The 23,225-nt window shown below is 40.2% G+C and overlaps 1 protein-coding gene across 4 annotated transcripts in view; it reads left to right on the top strand.

Annotated features, from left to right (window-relative positions):
• Nucleotides 1-23,225, top strand: part of LOC143880249 (uncharacterized) — a 57,375-nt gene that overhangs the window by 14,005 nt on the left and 20,145 nt on the right. For all 4 annotated transcript variants that reach the window (XM_077383083.1, XM_077383082.1, XM_077383086.1 and 1 more), the window contains one exon: nucleotides 8,730-9,851. In XM_077383083.1, the coding sequence (XP_077239198.1) occupies nucleotides 8,730-9,851 (1,122 nt within the window). The remainder of the gene's footprint in view (nucleotides 1-8,729; nucleotides 9,852-23,225) is intronic.

Raw genomic sequence — 23,225 nt, 5'->3', positions numbered from 1 at the left:
AAGTTTGGAGGGAAAAGGCCACCCAAACTCTAACAAAAAAAAATCCAACCCTTAATTCTCTAGAACTAGGGCCTATTTATAGGCATAAATGGGAGGGAAAATTTCCGCACAAATTTCAAAAAGTGGTTACAGATCTATTTTTCGTACGATTGAAATTTCGTACACCAATTTCGTATGTTTTGGGAGCATACAGATGCAAATTTCGTACAAGATAAATTTCACCAAACTTCTAAAATTTCATACACATCTCATATATACAAAATCATTTTCGTACATAAATAAACGTATGAAAACATTTTCGTACACAGAGAAATGTACGAAAACATCAACAAATGTTCAACTGGGCTCAGAAACTGGCTGGCTTTCTGCTGTTTTGCTAGTTTTCGGGCTTGATCTCAAGGATCTCAGATATAAGCTCAGGGCTATGACTGCAAACTGTTTGGGTCAAACTTTGTGTTGAGTTCGGATGATATTTGGGATCAAGCAAAGGTTTTGTGAAGGAATTCTCCCATCCTTTCTGCCTACAATAGATCATGGTTCTATCACCTTGGGAATGCCAAAACTCCCTGGTTCTCATGCTGGAGATACTATACTACAAGGATAAGCATCAATTCTCCTAGCACGTATTAATCATTGGAATCATCATTGCGCAGACTATCATCAGTCCGATCTTGGAAAAATGGGGTGTCTACACCCCCTTAGCTTCTTCAACGCTTCTAATTGACAGGATTGCCATCCATTCACTCCCTTTATCTCCCAAATTTTCTTAGTGATGTGATCAGAAAACTTCTCAATCATCGTCTCATGAATAAACCAGTCTGTCTTCATCATTTTACTCAAATTCTTGATCTCTTCCTCTCTCTCCGACCAAAGATCTCTAATATTCTTTGAAATAATCATCATTGGAGATTGATTTTGGCTCCCTCTACCTTTACCTCATTATCCTTCGCAATGTTGTTTATTAGTTACCGAGGAAACCATGTTTATTACGTCAACCCAAATCTTCTTTTTCTGTTTGAGTTCCCGTTCTTATTTAAGTCGATATCTCAGACTGTAATGCTGCAAACACTGCCCCTGATTTCTGTTTCCTTCCCCACAACTTCAATTCACAGCATGGTATCAAGCGTCATGAAGCTTTTCTATGAATCTGGGTGAGAGAAGTAATTATGGAGCCGACTGCCCCTGATTTCTGTTTCCTTCCCTGCAACTTCAATTCATAGATGTTTTCAAGCGTCATGAAGCTTTTCTATGAATCTGGGTTAGAGAAGTAATCATGGAGGCGACTGTCGACACTTTGGTTATCCTCTTCCTCTTCGAGTTGTCCATCTGCTCCATGATACGACCTTTTAAGTACTCATCTGTCTAAATCACTATCACTTCTTCTGCTTTGCCTGAGATCTTCCGTACACCATTCTTTAGACTTAGACTCCTTGTATTTTTCCTGTGATCATACCTGCTTCCTTATCCGACTCCAAAATTTTGTGACAGCACACGTTTGCTCCACCCTTGGAAGAAACATCTTTGAAAGAGCTTGTCCCCTTGCTTCCACTTCTTTTTGAGATATAGAACGAACTATCTTCTAGCCTCTCTCCGACAATGCTAAAAGAAAGAGGGGGTCGACGCTCGACACCGAACCTGACATACAAAATGCACAACATACATTTTCTTCTACTCATTTCTTTCTTATCATTTTTTTTTGAATGGTTTCTTTCTTATCATTTTCTTGTCATAGTTCCCGGTATTCTCTTTTCTAAAAATCTAGTTTGGTAAGTATTTCATTACCTTCAGCAAGATTTTTTTCCACCTCTTTGGATTTGTTAGCGCACCTTTCTCTTTTGTTTTTTATCGCTAGTGCCTGGGTGTCTCTCCCCGACAATGTCTGACTGGACCATTGACCGCCACTCAAGCCCTTTACTGGTGACACGTCGCCTTCTACCTTGTGCCATTCGACCCCTCCCTTATGCCTTTCCATCAATTGTACTGTCTATTGGGTGATAAAATATTGATCAAATATCGCTTCTCAGCCTGAGCTCAACGGCTCATCGTTGCCTCCAAACCTTCCTTTCTCCAATTCATTCAAGATCCCACTTTGTAAGTTTCCTCTACATCCAGAGATAAAACTTTCGGATAATCCTCTTCCTCCTTTTTTCCACCCCAGCTATTATAGTGCCCAAACTACCCTCATCTCCTTCATATCTTTATATCAATATCGATCACCCTTTCGTTGCGTTATCCCAACCTTATTATGGCTATCTGTACATGCCAATCATGCAACTGTAATGTTACTCCACTTTCCACTCCAACCGCTATGGTGCCCAAACCACCCTCATCTCCTTCATACTTTTATATCAATATCGATCACCCCTTTATCCCTTCGTTGCATTCTCCCAACCTTATTATGACTGTCTCGACACTCCAAGCAGGTAACTGTATGTTGCTGGAAGAAACCTGCTTGAGATTAGAGAAACCTTGCCTTTAGCTTCCCTCTTGATCGCCGACACTGCTCCTTGTGTGGAGGCAAATACTATTAGGATCTTATTGTTTTCCATCTTGAATAGGTCTTAGATAGTTGGGCATGCCTTAATACCCAATAAGCTTTTTCCTTCTACTTTCCTTTGCTCCTTTGACCTTGTCGATCAAGGATTTCTTTGAAATAATTTTATCTTCAGCGTTGCCTCTCCATTGGCCCCAGCTCATATTTGGCATCTCCAAAGTAACTATTCAAGGAAGGAAGGTCACATCTGCTGATCTCATGATGAAAGAGAAGGTTATTTCCTCAAGTGTGCGATGTTCCTGCCTTACCGCTTACCCCCTTTGTTGCTATAGTTCTTATCTGGAAAACATTTCAGACAAAATTAGTTTTTGAAGGGATCTGGTTCCGGGTCTACAAAGGGGACAAAATTAGGTTGGGCAAGGAAACATCAATTTTAGGTGCAGGGAAATTGATAGGTTTGCCTAATTTCTAGCAGTTTTGAATTCCGTTTAAGGATAAGAGGGTTTGAACCTGCAACTCGTTTGGATCATTCACCGTTAAATCCTCCTCGTATCACCACCTTTTTTGGAGCTCTCCGATCTCGCATGTCCATAGCGTGAAGGGCATCCCCGCTCTACCTCGAGTTTGTGTTTTCGGATGGGCTGCTGTCCAAGGTAACAGCTTAGCGATCAACCATTTGAGATATCAACGGTTTCTCATTGTGGATCATTTGTCCCTTATGCGTGGAAGCTGGGGAGTTGGTCGACCCCTTTTTCCTTCACTATGGATCGCCGCCAAAGCTATTTAGATTCATATCTTGGAGAGAGATGGAATTTTATGGGGTTTTCCATATTGAATCTCTAAGCTACATGATTGTTGCTTCTTTTGTATCGTGGCCTAGGAGAGGAAAATTTTTGTGGAATCTGGCGTTAGCTATACATTATGGATTATGTGGAAGGAAAGAAATGCCCGCAATTTTAAAAATGTCGTCAAAAGTCCCCTCTTTTTTGGAAAATCATCTCACCTGTATTATCTTGGGTCAAGACCTTGTTTTCAGTTCATCCCCTCCATCGATTTGCAATAGTGTTAAGAGAAGGGAGACCCCCACCCCTCTGGAGCCTTCTTGATCATGGTACAGTAAAGTTGAATTTCGACGGGTCGAGTATTAGGAATCTTCGACAGCTGGAGTAGGGGGCCTCCTTATCATGGTTTTAAAGTTCGGTGGAAACATTTTGTTTCAGTTGAAATATTTCGATTTCGGCTGCTACCGAAACGAAATCCGCTTGGTTTCGGAAAAATACCAGTTTTCGCTTGAAAGTTTGGAATTTCACCCCAAATTTCAGGATTTTGTTAATGTTTTCGTCTAAATATGAGAAACATGCAACTTTTACGATAAAAAGCAAAGTTTCTGTTAAAATGTCGACATTTCGACAGAAACCCTGACAAAAGTCAACTCCACTTGCAAAAAAGAGAAGAACAACAGGATTCCTTAGATATATTTATAAACAAACGACAAAAAATAAGAAGGAAAACTAGTGGTGAAGAATCTTACCTAGATTTCAGCTTTGATTTCATACCAAAATGTTTATGTTTCGTTGATGACTGAATCCGAAATTTGAACTTACAGATGAGTTTGGCAATACTCAGTGTTCATTTTCTGGTCTGATTAGTATCAAGGACTCCAATGAAGCCGAGATTGTAGTGGTGCTCAAGGGATAAGGCTTTTAGAGCGAGAAGGATGGCTTCTCGAGGTTGAAAAAAGAAAGGGACTCACTTAACGTCATTATGTGGTTTCATGGAAGATTTACCATCCTTGAAGGTGAGACGACTTGTTGAGGTTGACAATGGCAGGTGATGGGGCCTAAAATGGGCCATCCATTCGCAAAACGACACGTGGCAAGGATAACCGAGTAATTATCTCCCTACAGAAGGTTCTAGAGCATATTCTATCCAATCACAGGTTGACACTTGTCTAAGGGCAAAAGGGTAATCTAATACTCAGGCTCCTGCTATAAATAGCCTTCAAAGGCTCAAAGGTAAGGGTCCAGGTCCCGAAATGCACTATTCATTGCTTTACTTTCCTCATCTATTGCAGCCACTGACTTAGGCATCGAAGGGCCTTCTCGGAGCAACCACTCCGGGTCGGTCATCTGACCGTTTGCTACCTCGCGCAGGTCCACATTAGCTCTTCCTAAGCCACATCGACAGATCTCCAATTTTTGACCGCAACAGATTGGCGCCATCCATGGGACTAGAACAAGAAGCCTTCACAGATCTTGGTGTGGCGCCTAGGAAGAACACTCACACAAGTTCAGCTCGGGGGGCGAAGTCAGCACCTCTCAGAGACCAACATCCAAGATGACATATAGCCTCCCAAGTCGTCGTCCCCCCCAATCTGCATTAGCAAATCCCTCAACTCTCTCGTGACCATGTTTCCTAAAACATAACCCCTTTCCTGGTTTGCCCTTCAAGTATCTGTCAATCTGAATCACCGCTGCCTAATGAGAGGTGCAGGGAGAGCTCATAAACTGACTAACCACTCCTATGGCATATGAGATATCAGGATAAGTGACTGTCAAATAAATTAGTTTCCCAACTATTCTCCTGTATCGTCCTAGATCATCCAACAGGTCGCCTTGATCTGGAAGGAGTTTTACATTTGGATCAATCGGCATAAATGCTGGTTTTATCTCCATGGAACCAATCTCCTCTAGAATGTTTAACGTATACTTCCTCTGTGTAGAAAAAGACCATAACGAGAGTGTGCTACCTCAATGCTAGGAAATATTTGAGACGGCCCAAGTCTTTTGTTGAGAATCCTCCCTGGAGGAAAGTCTTCAATCTAGTTATTCCACCTCTGTCATTTCCAGTGATCACAATATCATCCACGTAGACAACTAAGAATATATAACCAACAGTGGACTGGTAGCTGAAAATAGAATGATCAACATCACACTGCTTCATACCAAAGCGCAAGACTGCTTCACTGAACCGACTGAACCATGCCCTCGGAGATTGCTTCAGTCCATAAATTGCTTTCCTAAGGCGACAAACTGACGAACCCATCTCCCCTTAGCAACATACCCAAGAGGTTGCTCCATATATACCTCCTTAGTGAGGCCGCCATGAAGGAATGCATTTTTAACATCCAATTGATAAAGGGGTCACCCACGGTTCACAGCAATGGAAGTCAGAATCCGGACAGAAGGTATCTTTGCCACAGGTGAGAATGTCTCCTGATAGTCAACTCCAAATGTTTGAGTATAACCTTTGGCTACAAGATGCGTTTGAGACGCTCAATGGTCCCATCAGGTAGTAAATACCCATCAACACCCAATAGGTTGTGCTCCAGCGGGAATAGGAATAAGTTGCCACGTGTTATTTGAATGAAGGGCAGCCATCTCGGCCTCCATGCCAGCCCTCCACCCAGGATGAGCAAGAGCCTTATAAACTGTCTTAGGTACAGAAAAAGTGGACACACTAGTGACAAAATAATGAAACAAGAGTGAAAGATGCTCATATGAAACAAACTGAGAAATATGATGTGCAGTAGTGTGAGAGCGAGTGCGAGAAGCAATAGTAGAACAAACTGATGGAGAATCATCCGACTAAGGAAGAAGATTAGCGGGCGAAGGTGATGGCCTGGCAGTGGGAAGACCAACCTGACGTGCTCCACGGGTATAGACTTTCGGCTTAGAGATAGGGGGCCCTACTGTGGTCTCTGTAGTAGTCGTCACGGGAATAATGTCTTGAGCAGTCTCTAGAGGAGTAGACAGGAGCGGAAGCAGCAGACTGTGCAGATTAACAGGAGCTGTGGTCTCTGTAGTAGTCGTGACGGGAATAATGTCTTGAGCAGTCTCCAGAGGACTAGACAGGAGTGGAAGTAGCAGGCCGTGCAGATCAACAGGAGCTGCAGGAGGATCAGAAGAATAAGGAGTATCCTCGAAAAAAGTGACATTCATAGAAACAAAGGTTTTCCGTAGCTTAGGACTATAACACTTGTATCATTTTTTAGTACACGAGTAACCCAAAAAGATACATTTCTCAGCTCGAGGATCCAGTTTGTCAAGGCCAGGAGCTAATTTGTGAACAAAACAGGTGCTGCCAAAGACGCGTGGGATCAAGGGAAAGGGATAACCTAACGGATATAGGACAGAAAACGGTGTCTGTCTAGACAGAACAGAAGAGGGGAGATGATTCCCTAAGAAGCACGCTGTGAGGGCTGTATCACCCCAATAAACTCTGCCTACTTACATCTGGAATATGATAGTGCGAGTCATATCTAATAAGTATCTTATCTTCCTCTCAGTGACACTATTTTGTTGTGAAGTATAAGCACCGGAGGACTCATGGATGATGTCACAAGATTCAAGAAATTGTTGAAAACCATTACAGGTAGAGAAATACTCTTTGGCATTATTAGTGCGTTAGCAAGAAATAGAGCATTTAAATTGATTCGCAATTTCAAAATAAAAGTGATGAAATGCATTGAAAACCTCAGAACTATCTTTATGTAGAAACAACAATGTGGCACGTGAGAAATCATCCACAAATATAACAAAGTATCGAAAACCATATAAAAAGACAGTACGTGAAGGACCCCAGACGTCTGAATGAATAAGTTCTAAAGGACTCGACGAACGACGAACACCACATGAAGGCAAAGACACTCGATGGTGCTTGCCCAACTCACAAAACTCATAAGAAAACGACTCAATAGAACTAGTAATAAAAGGAGATTTGCGAAGCTTCTTGCCAGGAGGGTGGCCCAAACGACAGTGACATTGATAAGCATCAACAGAAGTACGAAGAGTAGCACCAGGAAGTCTCGAATCAAAGATAATATAGGCGACCGATCTCACGGCCCAAACCAATCCTCGTCCCAGTCTTCAGATCCTAAATGGTGCAATAAGAAGGAAAGAAAGATACATAACAGTATGGAGTTTCTGTCAATTGACGCACATACAATAGACTAATAGGAAATGAAGGAACATAAAGAACTGAAGATAAACAAATGCCATTAGAGATGGAGACTACACCAACTCCAGAGACAGGTGATGTAGTTCCATCTGTTAATGTAATAGTATGAGGTGCACTAGGAGGTGCGGACTGGAAAGAAGTAAAGGGATTAAAATTACCGGTCATGTGATGAGATGCTCCTGAATCAATGAGCCATGATCCAGAAGCAGATCCAGAAAGAAAACAAGACAAGCTACCTGGCTGGGCAAATGTGGCAATGGGCGACTTGCCTCTATCACGTGGGCGTACAAGTTCCTCATATTTAGCATGAGTGTCAAGTATTGAGTTTGGATAGGCAGATGCAGTAGGAGCAGTAGTAGGGCGGTAGGGGCGAATCTCTGGATGTAAAGCATAACGGTAGTCAATACAGTGGCCATCCATATGACAGTGGGTCGCGAAGACGAAGTGATTGGATCCATCACAACAACCAACAACAATCAGCAACTACAACAATAATGCCGGGGGCAACTAACAACAAGCAACCTCCAACACAGTGGTGGGGAACACTAGCAACCCAATATCAGTCCACCGACAACCATCAAGAACAACAAAGGCCCATCACCAACCCGGGAAGACCATCACCACCAATGAAGCATCATAAAGAGAAATAGGGTAAAACCAAGTCTCAAAGAACATCAAGTACAAGACAAATGACAACCAATGAGCCGTCAACAGAGACAAACAACACATTCTACACGCGATAAATCATGTTTGGTACCTCGAAGTTTCAACTCTGATTTCCCCTTTTGTCTTGTTTTGGCAGCTTTTGTTATTTTGCTCTTATGCATTAATACTCCATTTTTCTATTATTTAATAAACTTCTATAATTTTAAAAGAACAAAATGTTGTCTTATGGGCATATCTTTGAGGGGCTTTTTCCCTTCTAGGTCTGCAACTGTTTTCAGATTCCAATATTTTAGTCTTGATCTGTGGGGTATGATGTTTTTAATCTGAAAATTGTGGTAGGATGGCAACTCCTGTTTAGCTTATTGCTGTGCAAGCTTCTCAGCCGATATCTGATACTTGCTGTTTTTTTGTGGGAAAAAGGTCACAGATCTTGAGTTGAATCCTTTTAACTTGTATCAGCTCTTACGTGAAATCTGTTGTGACTAATCTGCTTCTTTATGGGTGCTTTGATTATGAAATTTTAATATTGATCTTGTGATGATGCTTTTGGCACTTCACTTTTAACTGGTGGCTATTTTTGCTAAGCATTCTGATTGTTGGCATGCAACAGGTGTGGAAGATAAGCGATATTTCAAGGTTTCTAATAATGACATTGATATGAATCATCTGATTCCTTCTCCTGGTCAAGGATTTCCAAATCATCCCAAGGAATTCCCTGTTAATCTAGAACAATTGGAGGGTCCAATTAACAATATCAGTTCTCGTCTTGCCGACTTGCTACAAACGGAGGATGCAAGCTCTGGGGACTCTAATTTTGTGAGATATACTGATTTGAATAAATTGATGTTGATAAAAAATGATATCTTGAAGGCATTAGAGAAGACAGAATTTGAAGTTGATTTATTTGAAAATGAACTGAAGTCTTTGCAATCTGAATCTGAAACCAATGGTACTTGTCCAACCACATCCAGTTTCTTATCAGCTGACAGCGCGCCAAAGCCTTGTAAAGAGCAACCGGATTCTGCTGTACAGCCGATTATGGTGGAGCCAATTTTATGTAATGATCCCTCAGAAGTTCCCACTGAACGTAAGAGTGCGGATATTGATAGCCCAGGAACATTTGCATCTAATTGCGGTGAACTAATACCTGTAGAAAAGGGACTTTTTTCATCTGATTTTGTGAAATTGGCTCAACATTCTGCAGATTTTGATTCCTCTGGTTCTATAACACCAGGACGACAGTGTTTTTCACCGCTTGTTGATAGGATAGAGTCAGCAGATTTGTGTGGTGAAGTAGGTGCTACCTTCTTAAACAAGAGCTGTACTGGTGCCAAAAGAAATTGCGTGGAAGCAGATTGTACTTTAACTGCATCTGTTTTGGCTTCAAATAAGGATTCTGCAAGAAAAGCAACCGAAATATTTGATAAACTTCTGCCCTCTGATCTACCTCAATTTGACATTTGGCGACCAAAAGAAAGTGTGTTGTACAGTCAAAACAATTTTCAAATTAGGAAAATGCTTGGTATGCGTAACTCTGTCCAAAAATTCAGGGAGCGGGTTCTTACTCTTAAGTTCAGGGTGCTCCACCACATGTGGAAGGAAGATTTGCGATTGCTGTCTCTGAGGAAGTACCGGGCAAAATCACAGAAACAATTTGGGCTAAGTTGCCGGTCATCTCAAAATGGGTATCAAAAGAACTGTTCCTCCGTCTGGTCTCGATTTACTTCACCTGGTGAGTTTTTCTTTTAAGGTTTCAGTTCAACTTTGCTATTATCTTTTTATAGAATAAACAAAAATGAATGCATATTAAATAAATTAGTAAATCATAAGTGGACTAGGGCAAAAATTAAATATTGAAGGATACTTTCATTATTTGCTGCTCAAGAGAGTTAATTTGGGGTTGAGAGGGTTGGTCACCCTAAACCTAGCTAATTGATTTTAATTAGCCCCCTTGCACTCCCCTCCTCCTCCTCTCTCAAAAAAATAGAAAAAAAGGGGGGGGGGGGGGGAGAGAGAGAGAGAGAGAGAGAGAGAGAGAGAGAGAGAGAGAGAGGTGTATTTAGCTACGTTGCATTTCCACTATATGAGTACGTTTTGCGTGCTTCTAGGTATTTTAGTAGGCCCAGGTTTGGGCCATGGTGGGTGAAATAAGAATGAATGAGCTTCAACCTAAAAGGGACGGTAGTTTTGTCCATTCAACCTGCCAGTCCAGCCTGTTGACACCCTTAGGGTTTTGCACATAGCACTCATAATGCCTACTCAATCACTTGTGTGGTCTAGGGGAAAATCCCCTAAAACCAATTGTTTTAAGCTTACGTGTATTGGCATGGTAATATCATTTTGCTTATTTGGCATTTTATTTGAATGATAAATATATACATGAGAAATTACCAATATACTCATGTTTATTTCATATTGCTGACATTGTTCATGGATGAGTGGACATTTGGGGAAGATTAGTAATTGTTGCGGTTTGATGACTTGTATTGTTATTGCCATTCATAAATTATAGGCACTTTCACATGTTTCGTGTGGGGGCAATATCATGCCCGTATCAAGGTTTTAAATTTCGTTTGACACAAACGGAAATGGAAACAATTTCGGTGGAAATCTTGTAAAATTGCGGAAAGGTATGGAAACTTATGCAAATGATGAAATTTTAAGATGGAACTTTGGGAAATGCTAGAATAAGCACAAATACATACTTAGAAACCATTACATAAGAAAGAAGTCATCCATAATGGCTTAATCACATCGGACACGTAGCGGCATGAGTTGTCGTATATGTCTAGAACTGTAAACTCAATAAAGAAGTACAATATAATGAAGTATAAGAAAGTACAATGACCAGTAGGGCTGCAACTCGGGTCGGGCGGGTCGGGTTTTGGAGAACCCAACCCTACCCGAGATCGGGTCGTTGTCGGGTCGGGTTTTTTTCTCGTTGACGTAATTTTTTAAGGAAAATTCTTGTTTGGCATGGCAACTCAACTAATAGAAGCAGAAATTACACTCACATTACACTTGAATCAAACAATGATGTAATTACACTCACATTACACTTGAATCAAACAATGCTGTAATCAAACAATGTTGTAATTACAATCAAACAATGCTGAATCAAACACTTGAATCAACTCAACTCATAGAAGCAGAAATTACACTCACATACAATAACAGTGGGTGCGTGGGTTTTCACTTTTAACTTTTAACTAACAATAGAAAAAAATGTACATACTATAACTTATGTAACTCGGGTCGGGTCGGGCCCCTTCAAACCCTGCTCGACCCGAGATTCATGCGGGCTTTTGAATGCTCAACCCGGCTCGACCCGAAACCCATGAAACCTGAACCCAACCCGGGCTATTTTCGGGTCGGGTCGATGCGGGTCGGGTAAAACCTGGCTCGAGTTGCAGCCCTAATGACCAGTCTCCCCTCTAAGGACCCCAACTCTATGCCAATACCACATAGTTACAAGGTATTATTGGTCCCATGCCGATCTGACATCTCATGCATAAAATATGATTACTTTGTTGTGCAATTCAATGATGTTGCCTACCAAATATCATCTCTACATTCACGAAATGAAATACAAATCATAGCTTCTTTCCATTTTTTGTCGTTCTGACCATTTTGGTCAAATTTCGAGAATTTTGGAAAATTCGGTCGAATTTCGGTTGAAATTTCGGGGAAATAATGACGTGGAAGGAATTCTTGTAGATTTCATTTCGGTGGGGATGGAAATGGAAATATTTTGGGGAAATTTCAGGAAAATTTAAAACCATGGCCCTAACACAGTATATTGATCTATAAATCTTGTTCCGTCATAAGATACACAAATACGTATATTTAAAACTAGAAATACATTTAATCCGTATTAGATAGCATGGGTTTTTCTATCATAATTTGCGCGTGGCTTGTCATTTTCACCATCTGTACTGTAGACATTGCAAATGCCTCGGATGATTGATATTTTTAGTACGATTGGTGGCCCATATGGATGACCCATGCCCCAAAAAATTGTTGTGATCGGGCAATCCTAGAATTGATTAGTAACATGTGATTCGTAGGTTGTTAAGGATGAGCAAAAGTAGTGTTTCAAAACGCAGATGTAGCGCGGAACGTGGCCGAAGAAAATCCTGGTCGACTCAGCACGACGTGATCGAGAACTTGGTTGACACGACTGAGTACTCGGTTGACGCGGTCATAATTCGGGAGAGTCAAAGAAGTTTTTAGGGAAAATGATAAAAAAAATGGGACTTTTAATTGAAATTCTAAGAAAAGGGGTCTCTTTTCTAAATTATGAGAAAGGGGTGAAACGGATCCCAATGCATTTTTTAAGACAAGAATGCTCTTTACTTGGTTTTCCCTCAACCTTTTTGAGAAACGGATCCCAATGCATGTCATCAACCCTTTTCACCTTTTTTACCTTCTTCTTTCCCAAGCCAAGTGCTGAAACTCCATTGCCTTTGGTAAATCTCCATTACCTTTGCTAAAACTCCATTGCCCTTGAGAACTTGTGGATTTTATTAGCTCTCTTTATTTTCTTTGCCTATTAAACCTAAGCTCTGGTAGGTCCATTGTCATCCATTTGCTTAGGTTTTACATGTTCTTTACAATGCTATGGCGTATTGTCATCCTCTTGCTTTACATCATCTTTATTTCTTATGGTTTTTTGTCCTCACTCTCTCTATTTGTATTTCTCTATCTCACTCTCTCACCCTTTATGTTTCTGTTTAGAGTAAAACCCAGATGAAACTCCTATCTATATACAATAAGAACCACTATTTAAACGTTTAGAACTAATATTTAGACCTCAGAACCACTGTTTATACGTGGGAACCAATATTTAGTCTTCGCAACCACTAACTAGTGGTTCCAATGGTATGAATAGTGGTTCTGATTGTGGAAATACACTCACAACCCTATCTAAAAGATCAGAACCACTATTTAAACACTTAGATAATCTATTTATACAGTCGGAACCACTATGTAGACCTCTGAACCACTATATAGTGGTTCCGAGAGTATAAATAGTGAGAATAAAAGGTCATACAGTCAAAACCACTATAAAAAGTGAGAATGAGTGTATAAATAGTGGTTTAAACACTCAGAACCACTAATTATACAGTGGAAACCACTATTTACCACTATGTAGTGGTTCCGAGGTATAAATAGTGGTTCCAATGTATAAATAATGGTTCCAATGTATAAATATTGGTTCGTACATTCTAATAGTATTTCATTGGGTCTCAAAGATGTCATGAAAGTAGTTCGGGGCTCCTTGTTTCGAAGTTGATTGATTATTGGAGCGCAAAGTCGGTGTAGGTTGACTAGAATACGGCACAATTACACTTCAGAAAACATTTGGAACTTCATTCAAGTCCACTTCAAATATGGGCAATGGCTAATTAGAATAATGGGTGCTAAGTCCATCGCCATGTCTTCCCTCATTGAGAGGAGCTTCGGATGGAACAGGTAAATTCAGAGGGAGTGTGGAGATAGAATTGATCAGGGAGCCCAAAGCCGGTGCAATCGGAGTACAATAAGGAGGGACACCGAGATTTATACGGGCCATAGAATTACTTCCTCCTATACTCTTTAGTTATACAGAGGCCCAGAGAATTAATCACATTATTGTCAAAAAACATCATCACCAGCTCAAGGTCATCGTCATTTCCATGATCATATAGAATGATTTGAAATGGGTCTAAGATATACCGACATTTTATAGACAATGCAACTTCAGTTCCTATAGTCCCAATTTTGTTGTGAATTAGGGTCTCCAATTCCAAGAATTTAATTTTTCGATTCACTATTAGAGGCATCTTTTTCCCGCCAATGTATTCTAAGGATATTGCATCCTTCAAGCATCCATCAACGTGTAGGATAAAGGAAGTCCTTTGCTCTACCATATTTACAAACCCTGCAAGGATAAGATAGGAATGAATGCACCACTATTTTAACACTAATAACCACTATTTAGTTACTTATAACCACTATTTAACAATCCCAAGCACTGTTTTAACACTAAGAACCACTGTTTTAACCCTAAGTACCACTGTTTTAACACTAAGAACCCCTATTTATCACTCCAAACCACTATTTAAACATAAGAACCACTATTTAACACTCCAAACCACTATTTTAACACTAAGAACTGCTACTTAGTTAATTAGAACCACTATTTAACCTCACAACCACTGTTTTAACCCTAAAGAAATACTATTTAACACTAAGAAGGTAAAAAGGTAGCAATCATGACAACAAGGTAAAAAGGTGATTTTTGGAAAATGTGCCAAAAGGATGATTGGATGGGGAACGTTCAAGAGGGAAGGGGGTATTTTCGTCCTCAATTGGGCTAACTTTTCTCCCTCCTCCCTTCTTTCATAATTTAGAAAACAGCCCCCCTTTCTGACAATTTCAGAGAAAAGATGCATTTTTTAATCATTTTTCTAAGTTTTTATTGACTCTATAGGGCAAAATGCAGATTTTGACGGCAAAACATGGAACGCAACTAAGGTAAAAGGGAGTTGATTACGGAGAGTTCACGATGACGCGGGGGAGTTTTAAAACTATGGAAAAACGTGAAAACTGCTCATATTTTCTTGTGTTGAATCACTCATTTAAATCGTTTAAAAAAATCACATCTTTATGTTCAATGAGAAAATGTTTTATGGTTGAAGAAATTCTTGGGCTTTGACCAATCTTCATGTTGCCAACCAGTTCAATAGCCGTGACCATTAAAAAATTGATGCGTTTGAGCTCTCACAAAACACAAACACACACACACACACACACACACACACACACACACATATATATATATATCAATGAGAAAACGTATATTCATATTGTAGTTTTGTCGACATGGGTTGGGTAAGTTTTCAGCGAGTGTGTCCTTGTTACATAGGTGATAGGATCGTTCTAGTCGTTTTTGGTAATGTAGTACTAATTTCAGATAAGCGAGAAATGAGCAGCTCTTTGTTTTCAATTATAAAATATTGTTGAGGTTGGATTATTGTGAATGTTTGATGGAAGCACGATGAGGACATCTTGCTAGTATTTGGAGTATACCGGCGTAGACGGAGCGCTGACAACCAACCAACCGCCTTCGTTTGGTTCAATCATGGTTTTAAATTTCGACCGAAATCCGAAAATTTGAATTCCTGTCGGGACCGACACCGAAACGTCACTTACCCGAAATGGTATTTTATTTAAATTTTGGAATTTCGGTCGAAATTTCGTTTTTTCTGAAATTTCACCCAAAAACCTGTTTTTTAAATAATTTAATATTTTACCGAAATTTCGACCAAAATTTGGTATCGAATAAAATAATGTTTTTATCGTTTTGCCAGATTCTGAAATTTCGATTTCGGTGGGGTCCAAGACCGGTACTGAAACCGAAATTTAAAACCACGGGTTCAATGACCGATTTCCTAGCTCTGATCCAGGTGGCTCCGAACTCCAAAGCACATATTGTCTGGACTTTCAAAGATGTTAGATTATTAGTTATTTTGTGCTAGGCTACTATTAGGCATGGTTTTAAATTTCGTACGAAATCTGAAATTTTGGATTTCGGTCAAGACCGAAACCGAAACGTTCCAAAACCGAATGTGGTGAAACGTCAGAGATTTCGGCGAAATTTGAAAAAAAATATTAATTTTTTATTCCTTTCCCAAATTTCAGCCTAAATTACTGAAATTTCGGCCCAAAAAATCGACATTTCGTGTGTCTTTACTAAAATTTGGCCGAAATTTCAGGATTTCGGCTAGGTCCGAAATTTATGCCGAAAGCAAAATTTCAAACCATGCTATTTGGACACCGTGGGGTTTACCCAAGTAGTTATGTCCTACAAAAACCAGCCATTGTCATGTGTCGTTCTCTCTTTTAAAGAGAGTCCCAAGTAGTTTTGTCCTAACAAAACCACCCATTAGCATGTGTCATTCTCTCTCTCTGTTTTTTTTTTTTTTTGATGGGCAAGCTGGGGTTAGGCAGGACCCCGACCAGATATATTAAAAAACAATAGAAAGATATACATGAGGCTTAAGAACACCCCACAAACATGCTGGAGGGAACAATGCCAAAGGACAGAAATCCAAACAAAAACAAGAGGATAAGCCTCAAGCCAACCACAGAGCAGAGGAAACATCCAAAAACGAAATCAACCAAAAAAAAAAAAACAAAAGAACACAAACCCAAAGCAAGCACCGAGTGGGGCAAGCTAAACGGACATGAAACAACCCTTTTTCTCCAAGGTATGGGGCTGCGATATTGAGGGGAGAACAAAAGATGGGGATGCCCGGAGGAGGGGCGATGGTAACTTTCCTTTCTTTTTTTGGACCACCTGCCAGGAGGCTTCTTTTGGCAGAATTTTTGAAGGAGAAAGCACTAAGCTGCTCTCCTTTGAGGTTTCGGCATCCCCTCCATCAATGTCTTCAAGAATTGCAAAATGGTTCTTGGGCTGGTTTTTTGATGAAGATGGGATGCCATTGCTTCCCAGGGAAGGATTGGATCTAGAAGACGAGTGATCTTTGCACTTGATTTCGGATGTAGCAGGGGGGATATCATGAAAGCTTGATTCACCCAAACCTTGCTGCTTCGGAATCCACATTTGCCTTGGTTGCTTTGCTGAGGTTGATTTGGGAATCTGAATTGAGGACACACTTATCTGTTCCATGGCTAAAATCATTGCAATTTTTACAGGCATATGGTTTCCAGTCATACTCTACAGGTTGGACATTAGTGCCGGTTGGGGTTTCGATTGTAATGGAGTCGGGAAGATTCTTCTCCGCACTAACTTCAACACAGACTCTAGCAAACATAAGCCGAGATGCCTCGGCAGTGAAGGAATCCATATATAGGGGGCGACCGAAACGGCTTGCAATTTTTCTTAATCCTCTGAGTCCAGAATTTCAGATGGAGACCCGGGAACCTGATCCAAATTGGAATAGAGGTCAGCTTGCGTCTTTCCATTGGTGACTCTGGGGTCCATTTCTGAAGAACTAAGACTCTCCCTTTGAATGTAGTAGGGGGAGTTTCAAGAACCTTGGTATAATCCTCAACATTGTGGAACTTGAATAAGAAGAAACCGTTGTTGAGAGTGAAGAGGCTAAAGTCCCCTTTGGTGTTCCATTTTCGGAGTAAGAAATCCTTTAGATTTGCAAAATAAGACCTTTTACCAGGGAAGTATCCTACCAAACAGTTGCACCACTTTTCCTCAACTTCATCAAAGTCATCTTCCTTCAAAACAATTCTTTCCTCATCCCTGGGAACAGTATCATCTTCAAAGTAGTCCAGGGAGGTTGTCTGAACCATGCGAGGATTCTGAGTGAAGAGAGCATTCCATTTTCCAATGGTGGAGGTTTCACCATGGAGATTACTGGTTCCATCTTTCTCAGAGATTTTAGGGGGGAGAGGAGAAGGGACCAGAGGCTGTTGGGACCTAACTTGGTTGGATGTTCCAATAGAAGCTGGGTGGGAGTCTATGGCATTTTGATCCAGTAAGCAAGCTAATGAACTCTTTGCTTTTCCCAGGATGCTATTGGGAAGAGAGCTGGGGGTTGGGCGGGAAAAAGGAGTTTCAATTTGAATCTCTTCTGCTATTGCTGAAGTGGAGGAAGTGATTACATTTGGAGAGCCTGTTTCTGATAGATGCACCCCTCTAGAGTCCTCTTCAAAGGCTGAGGAGCCGTTGATGCAGTCTGGGCCGGAAGTGACTTTCAAATTTTTAAGATTTTTGAGGGGCCCAACAAAACTACTGGCAGGAGCAGAGCATTTAATGCTACAGACTCCAGGAGGGGATGGGGTTTTCTTTTCATTGTGCATCTCGAGCAAGCCAAGCCTAGTGCTATCATTCTTATCATAAAGGGTACTGGTTTTGACCTCTGATATTAAGGTGCTGTCCTTCTTGCCAGAATTAAGGATATTAACAAAGGAGGGACAGGACCTAGAGTCAATGTCTGTCACTAAAGAAGGTACAAGATGGTCCCTATGGGTCAAAACCATGTCCAAAACTGGGAAGTTGTTTCCTGCTTCAGGATACTGGTTTTCAGAACAGTATCATCTTCAAAGTATAATTCTCTCTTTTAAAGAGAGAGCCTCAGGTAGTTATATAACTACCAAAACCTCCCATCACTTCAAAGGGAAAGCCTTGTACATTTTGAAGAAGGATGGAATGAATGAGAATTAGCGCCTTGTGGGCGTGAAGCTTACCCTCTATTCCAAGTGCGGTTTCCTAACTTTGATTCACGTGGATCCGAACTCCAAAACACAAATTGTTTGACTTTCAATGATTGTTAGATTATAAGTTATTTTCTGCTAGGCAACAATTAGGACACCGTGATGTCCTACCAAAACCACCCATTTCTTTCTTTAAAAGAAAGAGGCCCAGGTAGTTATGTAACTCCCAAAACCTTCCATCACTTAAAAGGGAAAGCCTTGTACATTTTGAAGAATGATGGGATGAAAGAGAATTAAGAGTTGTGGGCGTGATGCTTACCCTCTATTCCAGGTGTGATACATAGAACCCATAAAGGTCTGATGATGCCTTGTGGATTATCATGTGATGCCATTGAAGATTCAATGAGTGATTCTTTAGAAAGAAGTCTGGTACTTCATCTCCTCTCTCAATTTCAAGAGAAAAAAAAAAATCTTCTCTCTAGTCTCTGGGCGAGCCTTTGTGCAACGGTAAGGTTGCTCCATTTTGACCTGGTGGTCATGGGTTCGATTCACGGAAACAACCTCTTTGCAAAGCAGGGGTAAGGCTGCATACATCTAGCCCTCCCCAGACCTCGCAATGGCGGGAGCCTCGTATACTGGGCCGCCCTTTTTTTTTCTCTCTAGTCTCTACTATCCTTATTCCAGCCCTCTACAACTTCTTTTCCTCCTAATTTTCCTTTTTATTATCTTACCAGTTTTTGTGTGGTTTGAACCATAGATCGAGACCCGTTTGGTTTTCGAAATCTAAGTGTGAATGGATTTATTCTTGGATATTTGATTTTCAAATGTAAGATCGTATGTACCATTACAAAATGTATGATCATATGTGGGCAATCATTGCTAGATTGATGAGTGAAATTACCAAAGGGATTAATAATTGGCATAAGGGTAATCAATGTATCTCATCCTTATTGAGAAATGGATGATTAGTGTAGCCCAAAGTTAAACTACATCAGGGTTAGTGGCTGGTTAAATTGATTAAGCCAATTAGAGTTCTATTATGAGTGGAACTCTAAGCGATCTTTTTCTATAAATAAGGGAGTTAGTCTTTGCTGTCATGTAACTGACTACAACGAGATCTTCCTCATCAGAGATCATGTCGTCCAGTAGCAGATTTAGCCCCGATCGATCCCCACGATGGACGATCGAGATAAGTTCTCAATTGTTCTTTGTATTCTAGTTTATTTGTATGGCTAGATCAATTCAGATAGATCTGTGATGTTGTATTAATTAAATCTAGTGTATGTAATTATTACATATTCTAGGTGTATGTTTTGATACCATGATTCTAGTTTTACAGTTGGTATCAGAGCCAACCATGCAAACCTTGGATCGATGGGTAAGATTGGATCATTGAAACCTTGCTCTAAGTCGAACATCTTTCTCCCATGAAGCTTCTTATTGGTTCGATCATATCTGATTTTGGGGTTGACAACCACCCAAATCATCTAATTTTCTTTGCTAACGAGTCAGCTTGCTTTGCCTGGACCAGTTGAGTCGACTGTTTACTTTGGCCGTGAGGAAGAGGCAGAAGCTGCACCCCTTTTCAATCATATGAATGATCTCCATTATGAGATCCTTGGTCGTTGAACGAAAAGACCACCTCCCTTTTTTTTGCCGCCAATTACAATTGTGATATACGGTATTTTGGTCGTCGTCGTTCCAGCTGGCTCTCATAGACAGACTCATCGTCCATTATGAGGAAGCCATGAACAAAAAATATTCAGCTATTTGCTTTCTCTCTTTGTATACACACGCACACACACACACACATAGTTGTCATCCCGTGACTTGACTCGTGACTCGATTCCTTAATTTTATGACTCGACTCGACTCGTGACTCATAAGAGTTTTTGACAAGAATAGAAATTTAGTTAAAAATATATATAATTATATATCAAAAGATGAAGCATGTAAAAAATATAGCCCAATAGCACATAGATAACGAACTAAGCCAAAAATATAAATAACTATATGCATGTAACTTGCATGCACAAAAATAATTAAGTTTATGTTGGAACTTAATCATGGGTGAAAACCCTTCCTTGCTTTAGATTTGTATCCGCCCATGATTTATGTATTGTTGGAAGGTGATTTGTGGTGGTTTAGACTAAGAACCCAAGATTGTCCAAGAATGGGAGCCTCCCACACATGGTTTTTTGAAGCTAAACTTTGACGGGTTTAGCATGGGGAACCTTGGTCCTGCCGGAATTGGGGAAGTCTTGAGGGATGAATTTGGAGCTATGAAATGGGCTTTTACGGGTCCCATTGGAGTTGTAGCTGAAGGTATGTGCTATCTACCAAGGAATAAGGTATCTTGAGAATGAAGATTTGAAAAAACTAGCGGTAGAAGGAGACTCGCTCAATGTGATAAGGTGGCTTAGTGGCTCTCATTCCTTCCCTTGGAGATTTACCTCTCTCTTCGATGAGAACCAAGACAGGTTGGGGATGCACTGATTTACTTCCATCATGTTAGGTGGTCAGCTATTAGTGTCTCGGACAATTTAGCTAGAGATGGTGTCTCTGGGGAGAGAGTTGAGCTATTTGACTTCGTTCCTCTTGACCCTTGCAGTGGGGCTTGTTCTTGTCTTTCTTTTTCTTTTTCTCTCTCTCTTTATTTGTATAGACCTTCTCAGTCTTTTTTTCGCAATTAATGCATTTGCCTACCATTCAAAAAAATTAAGTTCTAAGTTCCAACTTCCAAGTTCACAACCATCAAAACAAGAAAGCCCGGGTCCACCGACTCGACTTTCACTTGTAAGAGTCTTATTTTTTTGACTCGACTCGCAACGATTCGTAAGTGTCACCAGATGACTTGTAAGAGTCTTCAACAGAGGCGAGTCACCCATGCGACTCGACTCGAGAGTTGACTCGTAAGAGTTTGACACATATATATATATATATATATATATATATATATATATATATATATATATATATATATATATATATATATTCGTTCACATTTGTTGGGAAGTTGCAAATTTTCATCGCTAGTTGGAAGGTTTTCCACGAAAGAAAACCATTCCAAATCATTGCCTTCTCATAGCGAATCTTCCCATTTTTCGATCGTCCCGAGGACATTGTTGTTTTCATCTCTGGCCAGTACCTCCAAGGTTTCTTGGTTGTTGCATGAAACCAGTAGCATGCCCTCATGTTTTCATGTTCTATCTAGATTCGAGGGAGTTTTACTAGGCGGGCTTTCATCAACGGTTGTCGTTTTCTATTTACTTCCACCTCATTTGCGCTGTGCCCCATTCGGTTTGGTAATCGTGAGGAGAAAAGAAAGGGTTTTCACACATGTTAAACAATCTGTTTGATGAGGGATGACCCTTTTTAGAAAAGAGGACGACTGTTTTTTTTAGAAAAAGAGGTGGTTTTCTTTGAATGCAAATGAGCACCCTTTCGGTATGGACACCTGATGTAAACCGGAAAAGGTAATTAAAATCACATGTCTAGATTAGATCTGCAGCTGATTGGAACATTCCGATTCTTAGATCTTTTTCTGCTCCCATAGATCGTTCTACATAAATTTGGTATCAGAGCCACATATATAGTTCCTCCCATAGATCGTGCTACATCAAATTTGGTATCAGAGCTTTATCGGTCCTGCATAAGTTGGAAACATGTCATCTAGAAGCAATCTCTATTGAATCATTGAGTTGAACCACTTGGGTCGTGTGATCGTACTCACCATGATTTCCATGCACGCCTTCTACCTTTGGAGACTCCATATGCTGCACCGTGTCAAGAATTCGTGCCATAACAATCATTGTTGATACCTTCTATGAAGTATGAGGAGCACAAACTTAGAGCAACATCCAAGAGACGCTATCGTGATCCAAAGCTAGTTCCGACGATACTTAGCTCCTACATGTTATACGTAGTTAGAGATGACGACGATCTTTATTCAACACACTTGGAAAAGAAGACTCGTTTGACATAATCTGCGAATGCTTCAGTTAGTGCCAAAGGATGCGGATGATGTTGCAAACGCAGACACCTTGTTGTTTGTTCCACCATTGATCATAAAGCGTAAAGGTTATATTGAAGTTGTGCTCGTCAGAGGACATGACTGTCAAAATACGTACCGTGTTAGAAATACTTAGTAAGTTGGAAGGGTCAATGCAAATTGTGCGGAACTAGTGTCGACAAACTCCCACCCTTATGTCAATCATTATATTCAATGGGGTCAATTCTTTTCAAGTGAGAGAGTATGATGGGAACCATCTTAGGGCCCATATTCCAATTTTTATGTGTCATTCAAGTGTCTTTTAAGTCAAAAATAAGTTATAGGAATCATGACCTTTTCCACTAATATCATTTGGTTTCTGTGAGTTGTGAATGTTTTAAATAGGCCCTACACATATATTATGAAATTTTTTAGTGGGGAGCGTTTTTAAGTCATTAGAAGGTATTTTATTCCAATAGTGTTAGGTTTTGTTTAGGGTTTTGAAACTTTCTAGTTCTCTTTTTATCTTATATTTTGTAAGCGTTGTGGCACTTTTCTTTTATGGATGCTATGCTATAATGGAATGAATATAGATTTGAAGTTTTTTCTCTATTGTGTGGATGTGATGTCTCTTCTTCAGGGTGTGATGCCTTGATCCCCTTGGTGCGAAGCCTAGGGATTCTTGTGCGATTCTAGCATAATCTTGTGTGATTCTAGCTTAATCTTCTCCTTTGGTGAAATGCCAAGGAAAACTCTTGGTGGGATGCTTTAAGATAAGTATTTTGTTTTATTACTTGCAACATATATTTCTCTAATTTTCTCTCTTCTTTTCTTGGTTTCCTCTACAAAAACAATATGCATGGGAGCTAGAAATATTCTTTCCCCTTGCCTAAAACCTCAAAGCCCTAATACTTCTTGTTTTACCCATCACATCTT

The sequence above is a fragment of the Tasmannia lanceolata genome, unplaced genomic scaffold (genome assembly GCF_043159265.1).
Source record: "Tasmannia lanceolata isolate RefF3 unplaced genomic scaffold, GAP_Taslan_0.1 ptg000006l, whole genome shotgun sequence".
NCBI classification, from domain to species: Eukaryota; Viridiplantae; Streptophyta; class Magnoliopsida; order Canellales; family Winteraceae; genus Tasmannia; species Tasmannia lanceolata.
Note: the sequence above shows the minus strand (reverse complement) of the source record. Positions and strands in the feature narration are given on the sequence as shown.